Source organism: Crinia signifera, chromosome 19 (genome assembly GCF_055691185.1).
Source record: "Crinia signifera chromosome 19, ASM5569118v1, whole genome shotgun sequence".
Classification (NCBI taxonomy): Eukaryota; Metazoa; Chordata; class Amphibia; order Anura; family Myobatrachidae; genus Crinia; species Crinia signifera.
The window spans coordinates 71,210,059-71,230,015 of NC_139226.1; the positions used below are offsets into that span (position 1 = coordinate 71,210,059).

The window sequence follows — 19,957 nt, forward strand, 5'->3', positions numbered from 1 at the left end:
ATGGTCCCTGACCAACAGAGCTATATGCTGGAACCGCCCGTAGAGCTGGTTGACAAAATGTACTACAATTGGCTTCGGGGGTGTCCTTTAGTAGGTCCAGGATTCCCTGGGGCTGTCTGCCATACAACAACTCAAAGGGAATGAAGCCTGTAGAGGACTGGGGAACCTCTCGGATGGTCAACATCAGAAAAGGTAAGAGCTGGTCCCAATCCCTGTTTTCCTGGGGACTACCCTCCTGAACATCTGCTTAAGTGTGTGGTTATAATGTTCCATCAAGCCATCAGTCTGTGGGTGATACACTGAGGTGTTAATATTTTTAACCCCCAGCTTCTGGTAGAAGTCGCTCATCAGCCGGGACATAAAGGGAGTCCCCTGGTCACTGAAGACCTCCTTGGGTATGCCCAGGTGGGAAAAGATCAGCAAAAATTATTTTCCAGTGGTTGCTGTCTTTATATTACGTAGGGGAATGGCTTGAGGGTAACAAGTAGGACTAATATCTACTGATGTCCCCTTGCTGATTTTTTCCACCAGCCCCAAAATATTCATTCCAATCCTTTCAAAGGGAACGGAGATTACTGGAAAAGGGACTTTTGTGCAGTATGCTGGCAGATGGGACACTCCTGACAGTACTTTGCAAATGATGCCCGGCTTCCTGGCCAATTAAACCACTGCTGTACCCTCTGCAGAGTTTCCTCCTCCCACTATTGTACTCACCAACAACTGTGAATGGGCAGCTTCCAGGACCAGAGGCTGATGGACCCGTGTTACTATAGGCTGCTAAACTTTCTTACCCCGTTCCTCGCCAACCCTATATAGTAAATCCCCCCCCCCACAAAAGTTCTGGAAAGCATTTGCAAGGTTCGGGTCTTCCCGCTGGTCTCGTCCAAAATCATGATGCGACATGGCAGTTCTTAATGTTCTTCCATCACTCCCCTCCATTGGGTCGTGCGGCTCTTCTGGCGTAGACGTACCGACTCCTTGTGAAAGATCACCAGGGTCAATGTCTGTACCTACTAAGTTTCGGGAGTGAATGAATGACCAGTGAGGCAAGCCACCCTGGATGGCCATCAATGACCTGTCCTTGTGTCTTTTGTAAGCCTTTTGGAGGCCACATACTCCCAGACAAACCTAACAGTTGCTGAAGGGACCCCTGAAATCGTTTCCATGATGTCTTTAACTCTGATGAGCTTGTGGATAGTTTTTGGCTTCCACAAGTCTGTTTTCAATCCCTTTAATTGGTGTTCCCTCACAAACTTCCAGTTAGAACCATGAAGTAATCCAGTTGTAAGGGATGGAGCTGTCCCATTTAAGGGTCCTCCACAGAGGTAGGGGGAAGAAGCAGGACCTGGAGTTCCCCGCAGAGCCGGTACAAGTGTCAATAAGAGTTCTGCGGATACAGTTACATGCAAAGAAGGCTCTCCGCATAGTTGGAATGTCTGGAATGCCTTTGCCTTCTTTGAGGTGATCTTTATACATAACAATCCACTTTACTCTGTCCCAGATGAAGTGGAAAATGGCCCATGTTATGACCTTGCAGATTGTGGCCAGGGTTTGCCAGGTCTGGGTAGTGTACTGAAAAACAGGTAAAATCTCATTCCGCAGCACAAGTGTTTTCTCTTTGATAGTAAGGTCTCTTAGACTCCAGAATCCAAGTTTTTGTCTTATCGTTGCAAGTCTTTCATCACAGCACTTCAGGGCTGCTCCATCTCCACCAAACCAGACACCCAGGATTTTGATGAGGTCTGGCTTGACGGCAAACAGGAATGGAGAGGAGGACAACAGGTGCCACTTTCCGAAGAGCATAGCCTCTGACTTCCCATGGTTGACCTTTGCTCCTGAAGCACGGTTGAAGTCTTTGCAGGTCTGGATGAGGGCCGCCACTATGTCTGGTCTGCACAGAAGACAGTGACATCATCCATGTACAGTGAATGGTCTGGGCCCGTGTGGTGATCCCTCCGATCTCTGATTGATACAGTGAAGAGCTCTATAACAAAAAGAAGAGGTGAAAGAGGGCAGACTTGTCAGACCACTGAGAGTACAGGAAAGGGGTCAGTCTTCCAGCCGTTCACCAACACTGAGCTGTAAATATCAAGGTACATCCGGTTAACATACGAACAGAACAATTCACCAAGACCACATTTACACAGTACCTTCTGGGTGAACGATCTGCCCAATGACAGCCTTCAGCCGATTGGTTGGTATCTTGTAGTCCACGTTCAGGAGAGAGATGGGACACCAATTTTTCAAGTCACATCTCTCCCCCCTTCTGCTTATACAAGATCGTGATCATTCCTTCCCTCTGCGATGGGGGCATTTTGCCCTCCACCATCTCCTCATACTGCTCAAGCAGGTCTGGACCAATGAGATCTCACAGCGCACCATAAAGCTTTGCTCGGAGACCATCACTTCCCGGGATCTTGCCTTGCCTAAAGGATTTAGCGGAAGAAAGCACCTCCCACAACACGAAGGGAGCCCCTGTCGCAGGATCAATAGTGTTAGTGATACATGACAAGAACTTATCCGCCTCGTCATTGTCTGTCATCTTAGGGGAGTAGTACTGCACATTATTACTGCAGATGTTGATGGATTGTCGGTGCTATTTTGGGGGAGTGCAGAGGCCAGGATCTCTGTTAAAGATGTAGATTTCCTAGCCTCTTTGTAGGAACTACAGTGGCTGGCTTATGTGGACCCAATGGGTCATGCAGCTGACTGATTTGGTGTTGCAGGTGATTCGTTGCTGCATCCACAAATGCCGCAAAAATCACTATTGCAAGCAGGAGGCATCTCATTTCTGTATATCGGTATGTATTACCATATTATTGTGTTACTGCTGCTTACATGGTAGCAGCAGTGATGCCACCTCCACCCACATCTGAATTAGGCCATATAACAGAACTAAGACACTATACTGAGGAAAATTCACAACAAGGGACTCTCATCAGGACAGATAAGTGTGTCAGAGCTTGATGCATAGTGTTTTTTTAATGCCCCCTTTTATTGAGTGCTTACGATTAACTTTCACTCACCTAGGGAGTGAATGTTTGACTGAAGGATTTTGGATAGTACTTCACTGTTTATTTTATGACTTGCCCTTATATGCACATTACAAAACATAAAGATTGGTTTACATATTTCACACCATAGTATGTCATGTTGTCTTCTTTTAGAACATGTTATGAAGAAGAAACAAGAAGAGTGTGATGTTCTATGTCAAACCCTTAAAACCCTCAAAGACAATGGTAAGATATATGATTACTTCTTACTTTTAGTGCAACAATTGTATTAGATCTGAGCTGTCATTTAACATGCAGTGCTTGTGTTTAGCAACCTTTACTGCTATGAAAGCCACAATTGCTGTATACCTGCCTTGCTTGCTTTAGCTCTAGACATGACTACATTATTTTTGTAATCCCTAAACTTGAAAGAAACAGTAGTTTGCATATTGGCAAGGCATGCTTTACCTGTTCCAACATAATCCCAGATCCATAATACCATGCGACTGACTCAGTGGTACGAGACCTGCATCTTAATGGGTGATCCCCCTATAGAGCTGCCCAGCGGGTTAGCATCAGACAAATGTATATATTCTTTTTTCTTTCTCTCTTCATTGTATAGAATGTATAAATTATGTGTATGCATTGTTATAGAATAATTTTCTATAACAATTCAATGTAATTTTTCTATAACAATGCCTACACATAATTTATACATTCTATATCTATGTACTAATGACATACTCAGATTGAGAAACAGTGATGAAAAAAACACAATACTGTAATAAGTTTTATTTAATTGTACTATATTGGTACTTTATGCAATTGTTGAAATGCTCTTTTTACATGTATACTCTGTAAAGCCTTGATTGCATCACAACTGAGAATGATTGTGTCTATGGGCAGTATTCAATGACGAAAATTCTCTGTGCATGGCGAGAGATTTTTTTTCTCTCGCCATGCACTCTCCGTGTTCCGGAGCCTCCTGCTCCCACTATTCAATGTATTTAAGACTCGCCGCCACTCGCGGCGAGTCTTAACCCCTGCCGCGGACGAGCGTCCGCGGCAGGGAGCTGACAGGGAGCCGTGGGACGGTGGCATCCAGGGAGATTAAAGTCTCCCTGGATGCCCCAGAACATATGTGGAGGGTAGGGGGCCCCCCCGGGACCCAGGCAGCACCGGCTGCCCCCCCCTATAGCCAGCGGGGGACCCAGTATTCACTGCACCGGATCGTGCATATGTAATGATCGGATGCAGTGAATATATGAATATCTAATGAGCGGCTCGAGCGCTCCGGCCCCCTGCTGGCTGCACTGTGTAAAAAAAAAAAAAAAAAATTAAAAAAATATATATTTTTAAATTAAATATATATTCATGTGCTATAAGCACATGAATAAAAATAACATGCCCCTTCACAGAAAAAAAACCCTGATTTTTTTACACCAAAATTAAAAAAAAAAATCCTTTTAGTTTAAAAGTTCACATTCCAGCTCTCCATCAAAAGATGGAGAATTTCTACACGGAGAGAGACGGCGAAAATCACTTAGAAAGACTGAGAATATTTCACATTGAATAGGGTTGCTCGCTTTTGGAGAGCAAAATGCTCCGTCCAAGGCGAACAAAGCACAAATTCTCCACAAAACACGGAGAACTTTTCTCATTGAATACTGCCCTATGCTGGGACTGGTGAGTGTTTATCACGGCCGCGAGGATTGGACCGAACATTATGTACTGAATGACTGTCCCTAAGGAACCCTGTTTGTTGTGATAGGAGAAGGGAAGGTAAGACCATTTGGAGGCGAGAGGCTACATTCTTCATTCTTTGTAAAGATTTTCAGATCTAGATTTAAGGAGAGGTTTGGGCCTGTAAGAGGAGGTCTTTATTGGGTTTAGGTATAACTATGATCCGTACTTCATAAAACAAAGCGGGGGCAGGATGTCCCATGAGAATTGTATTGTACAGTTTAACTAAATATGGGGTAACCTGATCAGGCAGCATTTTATAATAAGACAAAAATAAACCAAAACTGCGCAAAATTGGGATACTTTTAAAATATCAAAATGTTATTAAGAATATAAACAATAATATTCTGGTAAACTGTACAGCTAATAGGTGGCCAATCTATTATAAAATCATAACATAATCACAATATAGTACATATAAAATAAAACATTAAAAAAGCAGGTAATAAGACATAATGACAATTATGGTTAGATGAAAGCAGAAATTAGCGTCTCTAGACGGCAATAAGTGCTGAAAAATTTAATCTGCAGTTAGTAGTTTAGGATTAGTTGCTTGTAATTGCCAGAATTGAATCATAAGCAGTTCTTATAGGTGCACAAGGAGGTCAGTTTTATCCTCTAGGTGGTTTGTTAAGAATAAGTATGTTAAGGCAAGTCTTTGTTGTTCGTAAGCCTCATAATTACCTTCATTTGTTAGTCATGTCCAGCCATACAGAACAGAGGCGTAATTATAGCACCACAGCCCCCGCGGCCGCGCGGGGGGCGCTGTGCATGTGGCGCCGCCAGGGGGCTGTGGTACTATAGTTAGCTTCCTCCCTTCCGCCCATACGCCGCCCGCCCATTGCCCGCCAATCCACCGCCCGCAGCCTTACCTGCCTTCAGTAGTGGTCATTCTTCTGCTAGTGAGACGGACCACAATAAAATGTCCACCCCATATAGCAGACAGTTCTCTGAAACTGTCTGCTGTATGGGGGCGGACATTTTGTGTTGGTCCGTCTACATAGCAGAAGAAAGAAGCCAGCAAGGGAGCCGGGACCAGCAAGACAGGTAAGGCTGCGGGCGGGGGTGCAGCGGGGCGCCCCCCCCCCATTAACGGCGGGGGGGGGGGGCACCCAATTCATAGTTACGCCACTGATACAGAATGATTAAAAGGTACCTTTGAAACCTTAGAAGGTATGATGTCTTCTTGTGCCTCCCAGTTGCTGACGCAATATTGTCTGTAGGGCAACTTTATCCGGAGTGGGACACATGGGTTTGGATTGCTGCAAAGTACAGAATGGGATCCTTGAATGCATATTTGAGATGAAGATCTGGGTCTCTTAAATGACTTACGCGTTTCCCCGCCTGCTGTAGGCCTCAGTGGCTTCCTCAGAGAGAAAATGTGTACAGTGCAAAAAGCACTAACTGCCGTTTACATGTATATATAGTGTTTGGATTCCTGGTTCACGTGCAGGCTTGTACGCAGCGTTTATGTCTCTATGGGGGATGTCATTATGTCTCTATGGGGGATCCGGTGTGTCCTTGTGGCATTACTTCCGGTAAAGGATTACACTTTCCGGACAGTGTGCGCCGTTTATGTTATCCCCGCTTTGTGTCCTTGCGGCAATCGTTTCACGCATACTTCCGGTAAAGCATTACACTTTTCGGACAGTGTGCACAGTTATGTTATCCCCGCTGTATTTAGGTTCCGGTTTTTCTTATTCTTGTGTACCGGACACGTGAAGCCCGCGGCGCCATTTTGTTTACTGGAAAGCCAGCGACAAAAAAAATAAAATATATATATACTGGTCTGTCTTTGATGTGGTCATGAGTAAGGCCACGTTCTGTGGCCGAAACGTCGACCTGACATGTATGTACCTTTGTGTATCCTGCTGATGCAATAAACACAGCAGCATTATTCAAGTTGAAAAGCCCTGGTGAGTGCTATCTTTATTTTGTGGATATATATATATATATATATATATATATATATATATATATATATATATATACATACAGAAGGATCCGGTTAATGAGCGCAAATGATCCCTTATAACAATAGGAGAACTGTCCATATGTTGGTAGGTCATGTAGTGCAGCTGAATTCTGGCGAGAGGTAACACCAAGACCTCAAGAAGCAGCACATGTAGGAGAAAAAACCAGAAAGCGCACGATGTGATTATAAATGTAAAGAACACTTTTACTGTAGTAATATAGTCACATACATGTAAGGTTTAAAACAGCAGGCATGCAGAGGTATATTAACCCGGAGAAGCAGTTCAGGCATCAACACGCTGACACGAATAGCGCGGCGGCAGCTGAGAACTCCAAGCCGGGACCAAGAACAGATCAGACAACGTCACAGCGTCAACACGTCATCCAGGACCGCCCCAACGCGTTTCGTCATGAGATGACTTCGTCAGGAGGCGTATCCCAACATAATCATGGATGCATTTAAATACCTTCAGCTAGCTAATTGACATGAGGTAAAATTTACATTTAAAGTGACCATGCATAAAAATAACAAATAATGTGCAACATACTGCGATACAATAATACATGAATGGTATCAAACAATATACCAGAATAATTCGCAAAACATTTAGATACCGTATATCGGAATAATTCACAAAATATATAAATACAATATATCGGAATAATTCGCTAAGTATATAAATACAATATATCAGAATGGTTCGCAGAATACAAAAATACATAAATACATATAAAAAGTACAAAAATATACAAATATACAAATATATAAAAATACAAAAATACAAAAATATCGAAATACACACAAAAAAAGAGATATATGCATAAAATCCAGCTAGGGTAAAAACGAAGGATGTCGACACAGAAACCACACGCCAAAAGTCACCATCTACAGACTATAGCAAAGATAAAGGGGTAACAACCCAACAACAGTATCCCGCCAATCTATAGAAGGCTTCAGATGGTTCAGTGTAGAAAAGGGACTATGTCGACACCCTCATTAAGACCGGCTGGGGACATGGTGTTCATAGTAAAAATCCAATAGGTCTCCCTACGACTTAATTTATTTAAAACATCACCACCTCTTTCGTCGAGGGTGACATGTTCCAACGCTTTAAAAGAAAAGAAATCAAGATTAGAATTACAACAAGATGCAAAGTGTCTAGGAACACTATGTAACAAAGATTTGTTTCGAATACTCCTAGTATGTTCAAGTATTCTAAGCTTAAGAGGACGCTTAGTCTTCCCAATATATCGCTTGCCACATCTACAGGACAACATGTAGACAACACAAGGTGGAATAGGTAGATGGATAAGTGTCCCGGTCATCTTGCTGCCTATCCAGACACCACCTTGACAAAAGAAAACTGCCCCATTTCGATTTTAGAGGAGAACCAGACCGGGACACTTATCCATCTAACTATTCCATTGGAGTACCCACGTTTGAAGGAACGCCACCTATCTAAGGTACTCATCTATGGTTCAAAGCGGAACCTCATACTACAGAGAATCCAAAACAAGGACTTATACCATCTCAGTTCTTATTTGGAGGACACTCTGCAAAAGGATTCCATGTCCCAGTGTCTAGGAGGACTATTCTATTGTCCACATTCTCCCTCTCCACTTGCCAGAGAATAAGGTGATAACATCCAGTACTGGACGCAGCTTTTTCATTATTCCAATTGTTTGCATTTTAACCCCTCCCCCTTGCAATTGCATAATTTTATTACAATGTATGTTTAATTAAACTAGTATTGTTACTTTTTTACCAATCCTTGTTCGGTCATCAATTCTGCGCAATCTCCCCCCAACTTCCTTGTTATTTGTAGGGACTGACAATCCCTTAATTTGATTGCTGCAGGCCCAACCGCCCATACAGGCGCCCCAAACAGACACTTAGGTGTCTGTTCATCCTTTTTTATAACTGTGTGTCTGTCCACGAAATTTCACAATAAAAGTTCATGGCGGGACCCCAGGAGGGGAAGGTCTAGACGGAACTCTGTGAGCACGTTCAACTGCAAATTGAGATGAGGATTTCCCAATTGTATCCATTAACCACTTTTCCACAAATTTCGGGGGATCTTGTCCCTCTGCATGTTCTGGCAAATCCACGAATCTAAGGTTATTACGCCTCAGCCTGTCTTCTATCTCTGTGAGTTTAGTCTTTAACTCAGAGGTCTGCTGGGAAAAACTATTAATCTTTTTGAGCCATTGGGTGTTAGTGTCTTCCAGTAGCAATATACGCTGCTCGGTTTCATTCATACGTTCGGTTACAGCTGTAAGATCAGATTTCATAGAGAGTATTCCAGACTGGAGGTCTTTGATCTGCCCAGACAGGCGCTGTTCTGAATTAGCAATGGCATCAAGCACCTGCTGCAGAGTAGGATCAGCAGCTCTATCTGGACTTTTCTGTTTGGTGGGAGTAGCATGTGGAGTTGTGGACGGAGTCTGGGGGGGATTGCCAGGCTGTGATCTAGCAAATCTCTCATGTCGAGCCGAGGCCGTGGCATTGCTGGATTTACCCATATTGTTCAGATATAGCAAGACAACAGAGGTGGGTCACGCAGGTTATAATTATTTAGACTGGCGTTAGCTTTCTTAGCACAGAAGATGATTCTCACAGTTTCTAGGGGACAATACTGTGCAAGTGTCTATGGATTTCCCACCAGGTGCAGTCTAAAGCCAATCCTTCACAGAGGTGTAGCTACTAATGTCTGTAGCAATGACACCATTAGAAGGACAAAAAAAAATGTATACTGCACCAGTTTCCTGAAGTTTCAGCACTATTTGAGAATCCAGGTTGCCATGCGGGATCCCTTTATAGCAGATTTTAATTGCAAAGCTGAGTCCAGGTGGGTCACAATGCTCTTCACAGCGCAGGGCCATCTACCATCAGAGCCGCCCCAGCAGGCCACAGGGCACCCCCTCCTTCACACCGGTCTGCCCCCAGAGAGTCCCGCACAGAGCCCGCTGGACCGGTCCCCACGACTCCAACAGTCTCAGCACCTGGCATTGCAGGTAGGTCCTCTGACAACACTGCCCGGAGCCTCGGGTCCCCCGCCGGCTCAGCTGGGTCCCGGCGTTAACACGTCGGATCCCACAGCGTCACACCACGGCTCTGCTTACCACTGCCGGATGCTGCGTACTCATGCAGCCACTCTGTGCCCAGCTGCCCGACTCTATGGTAATCACCGCCGGGTAAGGAAGGCGGCTAGGCGGTGTATAGGTACCAGATTTTCCTCCCTGCTGGGGAGCTCAAACACCACACGCCTACTCCCACTCCGTCGTGACTCCCCCCCTCCCACTATCCAGCCTGTGTATTGTTAATACCTTTTTCCTAATATCGGCTTCCATTTAGGTCATTAGTATTCCGCCCACTTTACTCCTCTCCCTTCCCATCAGCCAATCCCAGACCCAATTTTACGTATATAGAGGCGGAATGTCCACCCATACTTACACACACCTTGAGAAAGCCCCCTCCCGGTGAAAAGATCATTGGTTTAATAGAGACGCGGCCGCATCCTACGCGTTTCGTCACGCTGGACTTCGTCAGAGGGCAGCCCTCTGACGAAGTCCAGCGTGACGAAATGCGTAGGGGCGTGGCCTAGCCCCAAGCACGACCGGAGCCTTGAGTGTAACCTCTCCAACGCTTGTATGGTGCCTTGCACCGTCCTATGTATACAAAACAAATAGGTATGAAGTTCTGATGCGCAAACAAAAGTGCTGCTGGCCTCCTCAACCAGGAGTTATCACCCTGGTCAAAACACAAGTTATTATTATGGAATTTTTGTGAAATGTAAGATGATTATTACGTAATTGGAACCCACCCCTCAATTACACCTCCCACCACCCTGGGTATATAAACCCATCAAACAATAGATGTGGCACCACCTTGAAAAAGACTTCCCATAAGTCGAAACGCGTTGGTGGGGTGCCACTACTACTGAAGTACTGTTTTTGTTGCCGAGTTGCCCCACATACCAGCAGAACCGTGAGTGTGCTTCCCGGGCTTCCATCTGGCCACTTTTGTCTTTTCTGGTTGTGTAGTCCATCTGGCACCGTTTTTTTATGTCATTGTTTTATAATAAAAAGGAAAAAGTTTTTTATTGAATGGATTTGGAGGAATTTTCTTGCACAAAGATACCTTGATGGGAGTTCCACCATCCTTGCACATGTAAGCTATAAGTAAGCACCGCTTTATTGACTGGTACAAAGTAAAAGAAACCTTTATATAAGGGGTACTAACCCTTCCCATGTAAGCAAAGTGTAAGCAATAACCGTATCCTGACACAAGGTGATCCCCTAAAGAAGGCCCTTTTTACTACTACACAAGGGAAATAGTGGAAACCACAGCATTTATCTGGCTCCAAGGGACCCCTTCATATATAAGGACTATATTTCTTTGTGGACTACTACACATTTTGCGTGTCTTTCTGTGTTTTTTTTGCATGTAAACCATATGGAGTAATACAGGAAAGGACAAAGTCCAGGATTCCAAGTTGGTGAAATATTATCAAAATTGAAATTGTCTAATATATCCACAGTAGAGCGCGGTCCTCCCAAAATATTTTTTTGATATATACTTGCACCGTCCTATGCCTGTTCTGTGCGGCGACTTGTAAGCCGCTATATATGGTACGTTACCCATCCCTTGTCTTGTGCAGTTTACAAATAAATTTCTTTGTTTTAAAAAGTGGTAATCTTTGCACTATTGGAGCGCCCACATTTGTCTATTCTAGATCAAACAAATCCCGTTCTTTGTATCCGGGAGAACCGTTGTGTTCAGGTTGTGGAGCTGCCAGCTTGAATTTAGCAGTGCATTCAAACAGTGTGGAGCTGTGACCCACCTGTGTCCATCAAGGACGGATTAAGACTGTGGGTGACATTCTATGGGCTGAGAGAAAAAGCGCATATATTTTTCGCACTCCACATCGCCGCTATTCGCACTTTCTGAAATCGCATTTTTTAGTCATGATTCGCATATTTAATGTGATGCGCATTAGAGGATAAAAAGTGCGATGTAGTGTGATTTGAGGCGAATTGATGCGAAATGATGTCACTAAAAAGTGCAATTTCTTCCACCGGGCATGTGCGCATTTTAGACCAACCGGAGTGCGATTTGGCAGAGGGAGCAGTGGCAGCAGCCAGGCAAGAGGAGCCAGTGGGAGAGGCAGCAGAGGACTGGTGAGGTCGACCTCCATTACAGGGAGTGGCAGCAGTGTGGCAGCCACCATGGCCACTGCAAGGACAGCCCCAGACCAGGCCCAGCAGGAGGAGGTGGAGGATCCGCTGGCATCCCCATCCTGTAGCCAGGACCTTGCCCATACCCCACAGCAGCTGCAGGAGGGCCACATGTCCGAGATGGAGGAAGATGGAAGTGAGGAGGAGGAGGAAGACACTGGCATGGAGAAGGATTTTGACATGCATGTGGAAGATATAGAGGATGAGGAGGAGGGTGAAGCTGGCCGCAGAAAAAGTGGGAGAAAGGTCAGATTCAGCTATGAGGAGAATGTGGCGCTTGTCCGGGCCATCATACCCCTGTATGACCGCTTACTGGGGAAAAACCAGCACAAGACCACCTCACATCGTAAACGTGGTATGTGGAAGGACATCACCCAGGCGGTCAATGCTGTCAGTCACCGCAAGAGGCTAAGCAAAAACATTAAAAAGCGGTTTAACGACATCAAGCGGCAGCTGAAAAAGAAAATGGAGATGGAGGAGGCCACCAAGACTGGCGGAGGAAGCCCCACCACAATGACGTACACATCATATGAGGTGAAGCTCCAAAGAATTATCCCTCCTGAGGTCCTGCCTGGGATGCACATTGCGGATACCAATAGGCCGGCAAGCCCACCCCGAGCTGGTAAGTGTCACCACATGCAATATGAAACATACATGCCAATGTATTTAAACTGCAATTTTATTTGGTATTGTTATACTAATTAATGTGGTGCTGTGGAACTACATAGCCCAGCAAGGTCTGTCAATGGCAATAGTTTACACCTACTTTAAAAATGATCAGAATGCTGGGCCTTGTAGTTCCACAACTGCACATCTATTGTTCCACACATTTTTTCTAGCAGCTTCATATGTATGTGGCCCCAAAACATTGGTGTACTGGTGGTTTAGCAGTCACGCCTACATACCACAGATTTGCCAACAGTTGTAATGTGTCAAGCAGTGTTTTTTATTTTTTTTTGCCTGACTACAGGTGCAAAACATCAATGTAAAAATATGAATAGTAAATAATATAGCCCTAAACAAAAGGTAAATTTGTCCATTATTGTAATTTATTTGATGATTTCGCACAAAAGCATCTCCATTGCTCGGTACATAAAGTCTGCCGATCTTTCCTTTCACAGATTGTCCGTCCCGAAGTGATCAAGTATCCAAGAGAAGAAGCTCCCATGGTGCCGCATCTGTGGAAGCAGGTAAATGTTCAAACCACAGGCCATTACACATACAATACACACACCCATATCACATCAAATAATACATCACATTACAGTCATCTCCACCTGCTACATTGCAACGGACATGAATGTAATGTGGCCTAGCCATGTCAATGAAGATTATTGACAATGTTTCATGCAGGATCGGGGTCCATTTGTAAGTACATAGTACCCCTAGGTATGGGCGTCTACCATCTCAGACCCTTTCCAAAACAGTATTGATGACAGAAAGGACAATATATGCATCTGTACTTACCTCTTCCTCTGTATCCACAGGTACTGTACAACTAGGACAACAATCCACAGAATACTCTGATATGCCGGAGGATAACCTAGAGATAATTCTGGAACCAGTGGACACGTTTGCGGCTGAGGAGGAAATAAACACATCATCACAGAGTGATCTTCCACCAAGTGGGGTGACTCCAAACCCACCTCCACCCAGAAATACTCCCCCTACAGCTGCTTCTGCTGCCCAAGTAGCTACCTCCTTGGTACATTTAAAGGGCAAACAACTAGAATTTATGGCCTCCCAAAGTCTGGAAATGGGCAACATTAAGGGGTACATGCGTGACACCTTTCTACAGTTGAGAAAATTGTCTAGGAGTGTACGGGTTGGTGTAGGCACTCAGGTGCGTATGGCAAATAGCACAGACACCCATCTTGCTGAACTTAGTTCTGCTGTAAGGGAGCAGAATATCCATATTGGCAGCCTTGCACAAAGTATTCATTCAATTAGTCAATCGTGTACTGCGCAGACCAATGCGTTGATCGCTTTGCAGGCACAAATCCATTAAATGGAGGTGTCATCGTTGCAACTACATCTACAATTAGTAGTGTATCTAGCACACCAGTAAGTGGCTCACCAACTCCCCCCCCCCCCCCGTCGGAGTATTAGGACCCGGGGTGGCGTGTGCGCAGGGTCAAGAGGTGGTAGTGCACGGCCTGATGGAGGGAAAAAACAATTATTTTACATAAAATAAATTGATAATGCATGTGCTATGCTTGCATTTCTCCTTCATACTTCATGGCAGCCATTACATTGGGTTCATCCCTCTCTCTCTCTCAATTAGACAGGTAGTTTTTTCCCCTAGGACCAGACTCCTCCTCTTCCATATCCTATATAACTGAGCACCTCCCCTCTGACCATAGTCTTTTTTCCTGTTTCCTCTGTCTGTAAGTTAGGTTAGCTATTTTAGTAGATAGATATATGACCTGGCAGCGAGGGGATGGCGGTGCCTTACCCTGTGTAGTGATCTGAGCCGGCGGCATGGATCTTTCTGCGCTAGACTATGGGTTGGCGGTGCCTAGAAACCCTAAGAAAAATGGCAGTACTGGATGTGCCGGATATTCTGTATGGAGGACTCATCACAAATGTATGTCCGAGTAGCGGTGGCTGGACGCCAGTGGTGTTGTCCGGAGCAGGGGGAGAGGCAGCGGCAGCATGTCCGGCGTGGTCACTAGTCCCGGCGTGTGTTTGTAGCTGCGCCGTGTGGCAAGCACCGGAGGAAGTGTCGCGCAACTTCCGGCGCGCATACACGCGGTCTGCGTTCCACAGCAGGCCGCGTGCGTTTCAAATACCGGAAGTGCCGGTATTTATAGCGCCTGGCCGGTGTAACAGGCGCTGCTGTTTACTTACTCACAGTGTGTGTGGAGAAGTCAGCCAAGGAGGTGTACTGAGTACTAGCGCTGCACATTATGGAGGATGCCTCTCCCAAACCAAACGTACCGCTGCCCAGGTGAGTCCTCTGTGAGGACTGGTTCTTTACTTTTTGCTGAGGTTAGGAAAGATAGTTAGTACATTTCTTTTGTCGTTTTAGTGTGCCTGTTGTTGCAAAAAAGAAATCAGCCAAGAAGAGATTGGATAAGATATGCCCTGAATGTGACAAATCATTTACTGGGGAAAATGTGTTGTGTAGAAATTGTCTGCAGAAGAAAGAAGCTGCTTCTGTGTCTAACCAAATCTCTGAGCTTAGAGAATGGATGGAGAAGAAATTTGTATCAAAAAAGGAGTTTTCTAGCAGCAAGAGATCTAGATCACAAACCAGTTTGGATCTGGATGATGATGGTGGATCAGTTATTTTGGGGTCTGATGATAATGCCTCAGGTGATTCCACTGCTGAGTCAGGGGAAGTCATTGAAGAGGAACGACTATTTGATTTCGGTTTAGTAGAAGTGGTGTTGAAGAACCTCTATAAAACTCTGAATTACAAACAACCAGTAAAGACAGAGTTGGACACGCTGTTTGAGGACAGATCAAGGAAGGGCAGGTGCTTCCCTGTCCATAAAGTTGTTAAAGACATATTAACTAAAGAATGGAGTAATGTAGACAAGCGAGTGGGTTCCTTTAAGAGGGTCGATAAAATGTTCCCTATTGAGGATGAGGACTTTTTGAAATGGAGTAACATCCCTAAGATAGATGCAGCCGTATGTTAAGTCACCACTCGTACAACCATACCATTGGAGGACGGTGCGTCCTTAAAAGACCCCATGGAGAAAAAAATGGAGAGTGCATTAAAGCGGTTACATATATATCAACATCGGTGTCGATGAAGTCAGGTGTAGCCATACTGTAGCTTCCCTTTCCAGAGCATTAAGAATTTGGTGTGCAGCATTGCAGGATGACTTGCAGGACAGAGCATCTCGTGAACAAATGAGCAATAGTCTGGCGCAGATTCAGATGGCGGTAGATTACGTCTGAGGCATCATTAGATGTTTTCGATTTCTCTGCCAAGTCTCTAACTTCAGGGGTTGTGGTCAGAAGGGCCCTTTGTTTGAAATCTTCGGTGGCAGATTCGCACTCCAAGAATAAACTTGCTACACTTCCATATGAAGGTGCCTTTCTATGTCGGGTGGCAAATCCGTGAGGTTGCCTCAGGATAAGAGAGGCAGGTTTCAGTCCTACTCCAACAGGCAGTCATACAGGCAAGCCAGATCATACAGGCCGGGTAGGCCGTTTCGCGACAGGTACACTTCTGGTACAACGCGTGCATTTTTTCGCCAATACATCAAAAAGAGAGGCGAAAGCTCTGGCGCAAGTCAGAAACAGTGATGGTTCCAGTAGCAGGGAGGCTTCTGGAGTTTGCTCATGTGGGAGCAAAGCATTTCAGACAAATGGGTGCTAGAGATAGTAACACAAGGTTACCGTTTGGAGTTTCTTTCAAGGCCAAGATTGGCAAAGTTTTTGAGTTCCAGAGTGCCTCTGCTAGAAACAGAAAAAGAGGTTTTAAAGTTGTTTGCAAGCTCTTATCGACACAAATGCGGTAGAAGAAGTCCCAGAAATAGAAAGGGGACTAGGATATTACTCCCGTTTGTTTGTGATAAGCAAGGTGTCAGGCGGATTCAGAACTATCCTCGACTTGAGGAGTTTAAACGATCGCCTAAGAAAAAAGAAGTTTAACATGGAAACAACCAAATTGATTTTGATGGGGATCAGAAAAGACGATTATCTAGTGGCAATCGATTTAAAAGATGCGTATTTTCACATCCCAATTTTTCCAGGCGACAGAAAATATCTGAGGTTCGCAATAGAAGAAAAGCATTTTCAATTCACGTGCCTGCCATTCGGCCTGACTTCATCCCCTCGAGTCTTCACGAAGGTTCTGGTGGTTCTAGTAGAAAGACTAAGAAGACAGAAGATTATGTTACGGGCGTATCTAGACGACATACTGATAGCAGCACGGTCCGAGGAAGAAAGTGTTATCGCACGAGATTACACCATCAAGTTTCTTCAAGATCACAGGTGGATGATCAATTGGGAGAAGAGCCGACTCATTCCTTCTCAGAGCATTTAATTTCTAGGTATCCTAGTGGACACAGTGTCTTTCCAAATATCCCTCTCATAAAGAAGGTGCGAAAAAATCTAGCAGTTGATTACACTTATTTACAACGATCCCCACATATCCCTAAGAACTGCAATGAGTTTACTGGGGATGATGGCCTCAGCAGTAGAGGTAACTCCTTGGGCGAGATGGAGGATGAGGCCACTGCAATGGTTCCTTCTAAGATTCTCCAAAAGGCACATGTCGTTGGATCAGATAATAAAAATCCCAAACGCAGTAAGAGAGTCTCTGGTATGGTGGAGTTACGAACGTCTGAGAGAGAGAAAATGGGCACTAGAAAGTCCAACGTTCGTAGTAATAACTACAGATGCCAGCGCCTCCGGTTGGGGGGCACACGGGTTGGGCAAATCATGCCAAGGAAGGTGGTCGATGCTAGAAAAGGAATGGTAATCAAACCACAGGGAATTGAGGGCAGTATGGCAGGCGATAAAATTCTTTGCAGAAGATATCAAAGAATCCCATCTTTGAGTGTTCTCAGACAACATCACAACGGTCTCTTATATCAACCGCCAAGGGGGTACAAGAAGTCAGGTGTTGCTAGACGAGGTGGAGAACATAATGTCTTGGGCCGAAGTAAATCTCCAGTCTATCTCAGCGTTGCACATTCCAGGAGAGGAAAACCAAATTGCAGACTTCTTGAGTCGCAGTACGTTAGTTCCAGGCGAATGGGAACTAAAGCAGTCGGTTTTCCAGCTAATAGTAGAGCGCTTCGACGTGCCAGAAATAGACCTCATGGCATCATCAGTCAACAAAAAAGTCCCTCGATTCTTCTCAAGGTACCAGACGCAGGGGTCGTGCGGGATCGATGCCCTGTCGCAGAAGTGGAACTATGCTCTAGCTTATGTGTTCCCACCTTTTCCCTCATTCACAGGATACTGTGGAAAATCAGGACAGAAAGGTGTCAGGTGATAATAGTCCTACCGTTCTGGCCCAGAAGGGCTTGGTTCCCGATGCTGGAGAGTATGTCAGTGGCAGAGCCCCTGTTCCTGCCAGTTTCAGTGGATCTGCTGTCCCAGGGACCAGTCACATGTCAAGATCCTCAGAAATTGTCATTGACGGCGTGGAAATTGAGAGTCAATAGTTGAGAGGAAAACATTTGTCACCGGAGGTGATTGAAATACTTCTTCAGGCTAGGAAAAAGGTGTCATCCGATTTTTACTACAGAGTCTGGAGAATCTTTGCCAAATGGTCCAAAGGAAAGTTTCAGTTTTCAAAGGTGAACATATCGCAGGTGCTGCAATTCCTATGTGACAGTTTCAACAAGGGGTTAGCAGGGTCTACACTGAAGGTGCACATATCAGCATTAAGTGTTTTGTTGGACCGAAAACTTGCTGATCACAGTCTGATAAGAAGGTTTTGTCAGGCTATCAAGAGGATTCGCCCAAGGATTCGATCTATGATTCCACAATGGGATCTTAATCTGTTCCCGAATGGACTCATGCCAGCGCCATTTGAGCCATTAGATAGAGCAAATCTCAAATTTATGACATGGAAAGTAGCCTTCCTAGTGCCGATCACCTCGGCCAGAAGGGTCGGGGAACTCCAAGCTTTATGTATACAGGATCAGTATCTGAAGATTTTTCAGGACAAAGTGGTCTTAAAGACTAAACATTCTTTTTTACCAAAAGTGGTGTCTTATTTTCATTTAAATCAAGAGATTATATTACCTTGTTTCTATCCAAATCCGACAGATAAAAGAGAAGAAAAGTTACACACGTTGGACGTGGTCAGAGCCATTAAAATTTATTTGGACAGGTCTGCAGCTTTCACAGTCAGAAAATTTGTTTGTGATTCCGCAAGGGGCGAAGAAAGGATTTGTGCCGGCAAAACAAACAATTTCAAGATGGCTTAAAGATGTTATTTCCTTTTCCCACAGAAAAGTAGGACGTCCAGTCCCTGAGGGTATTAAAGCACACTCCACACGGGCAATGTCGGTATCATGGGCAAGAGAGGCGAATGTGTCAGCCAGAGAAATATGTCAGGCAGCCACGTGGTCGTCTCTACACACGTTTTCTAAGCATTACGCCCTGGATGTGGCAGAATTGCGGTTTGGAGGTGAAGTCCTGAGGCAAGCTTTGGCTTGAGGTATTGTATAGCCCTCCCTACTGCTTTGGTACTTCCCAATGTAATGGCTGCCATGAAGTATGAAGGAGAAAGCAAGGATTATACTTGCGATAATACCTTTTCTTCAGAATACTTCATGGCAGCCTATATTTTTTTTAGCCCTCCTTCTTTTTTTTTCCCTAGGATCTGAGCGGAGACATTCAAAAGACTATGGTCAGAGGGGAGGTGTTCAGTTATATAGGATATGGAAGAGGAGGAGTCTGGTCTTAGGGGAAAAAACTACCTGTCTAATTGAGAGAGGGATGAACCCAATGTAATGGCTGCCATGAAGTATTCCGAAGAAAAGGTATTATCGTAAGTATAATTCTTGCTTTTTGTGACATTAATACACATTTCTATTGTTTGCGACTGCCAAATGCAGGTTATGTATGACATAATATACTGTAGTAAAAACGCATACCATTTTGTCTGTGTGTTATTCTTCAAACATTTGTTGTGTGATCTGTTCCATAATGTAATGATATATGGGCAAGGTATTGGTGGAAGATGCTGTTGTCTCAAATCTGGCCCCTCCGAGGTTGTGGAACATATTTCAGCAAGCTATGGCAGTCATGTTTTGAGCTGTCATGCTTACAGTGTGTCAGGGCATGCTGGGACATGTAGTTCCACAACAACAGGTGAGCCATAGTTGATTGCACAAAAATCACATACATGTTGTGAATATACTTACAAGGTTTTTTACAGCAAGGGATAGGTCTGCACCACCAACTGTACCCTTGGACTGTGTCTATTGGGCTAAATGTGGGGGCAAAAAGATGTTAGTGATAAATGTAATGTAGGTGAGTTCACTTCCAGCAAAGGTACATGTAGGAATAGAGGGCACATGTGCTTA

At 44.7% G+C, this 19,957-nt stretch overlaps 1 protein-coding gene across 5 annotated transcripts in view; it reads left to right on the plus strand.

Annotated features, from left to right (window-relative positions):
* The window catches only part of CCDC30 (coiled-coil domain containing 30), a 502,866-nt gene that overhangs the window by 118,496 nt on the left and 364,413 nt on the right, over positions 1–19,957 (plus strand). For 4 of the 5 annotated variants that reach the window (XM_083162765.1, XM_083162761.1, XM_083162762.1 and 1 more), the window contains exons 6-7: positions 3,168–3,239; positions 13,070–13,138. In XM_083162765.1, coding sequence (XP_083018891.1) covers positions 3,168–3,239; positions 13,070–13,138 — 141 coding nt within the window. The remainder of the gene's footprint in view (positions 1–3,167; positions 3,240–13,069; positions 13,139–19,957) is intronic. The other variant, XM_083162764.1, reaches the window with a different exon arrangement.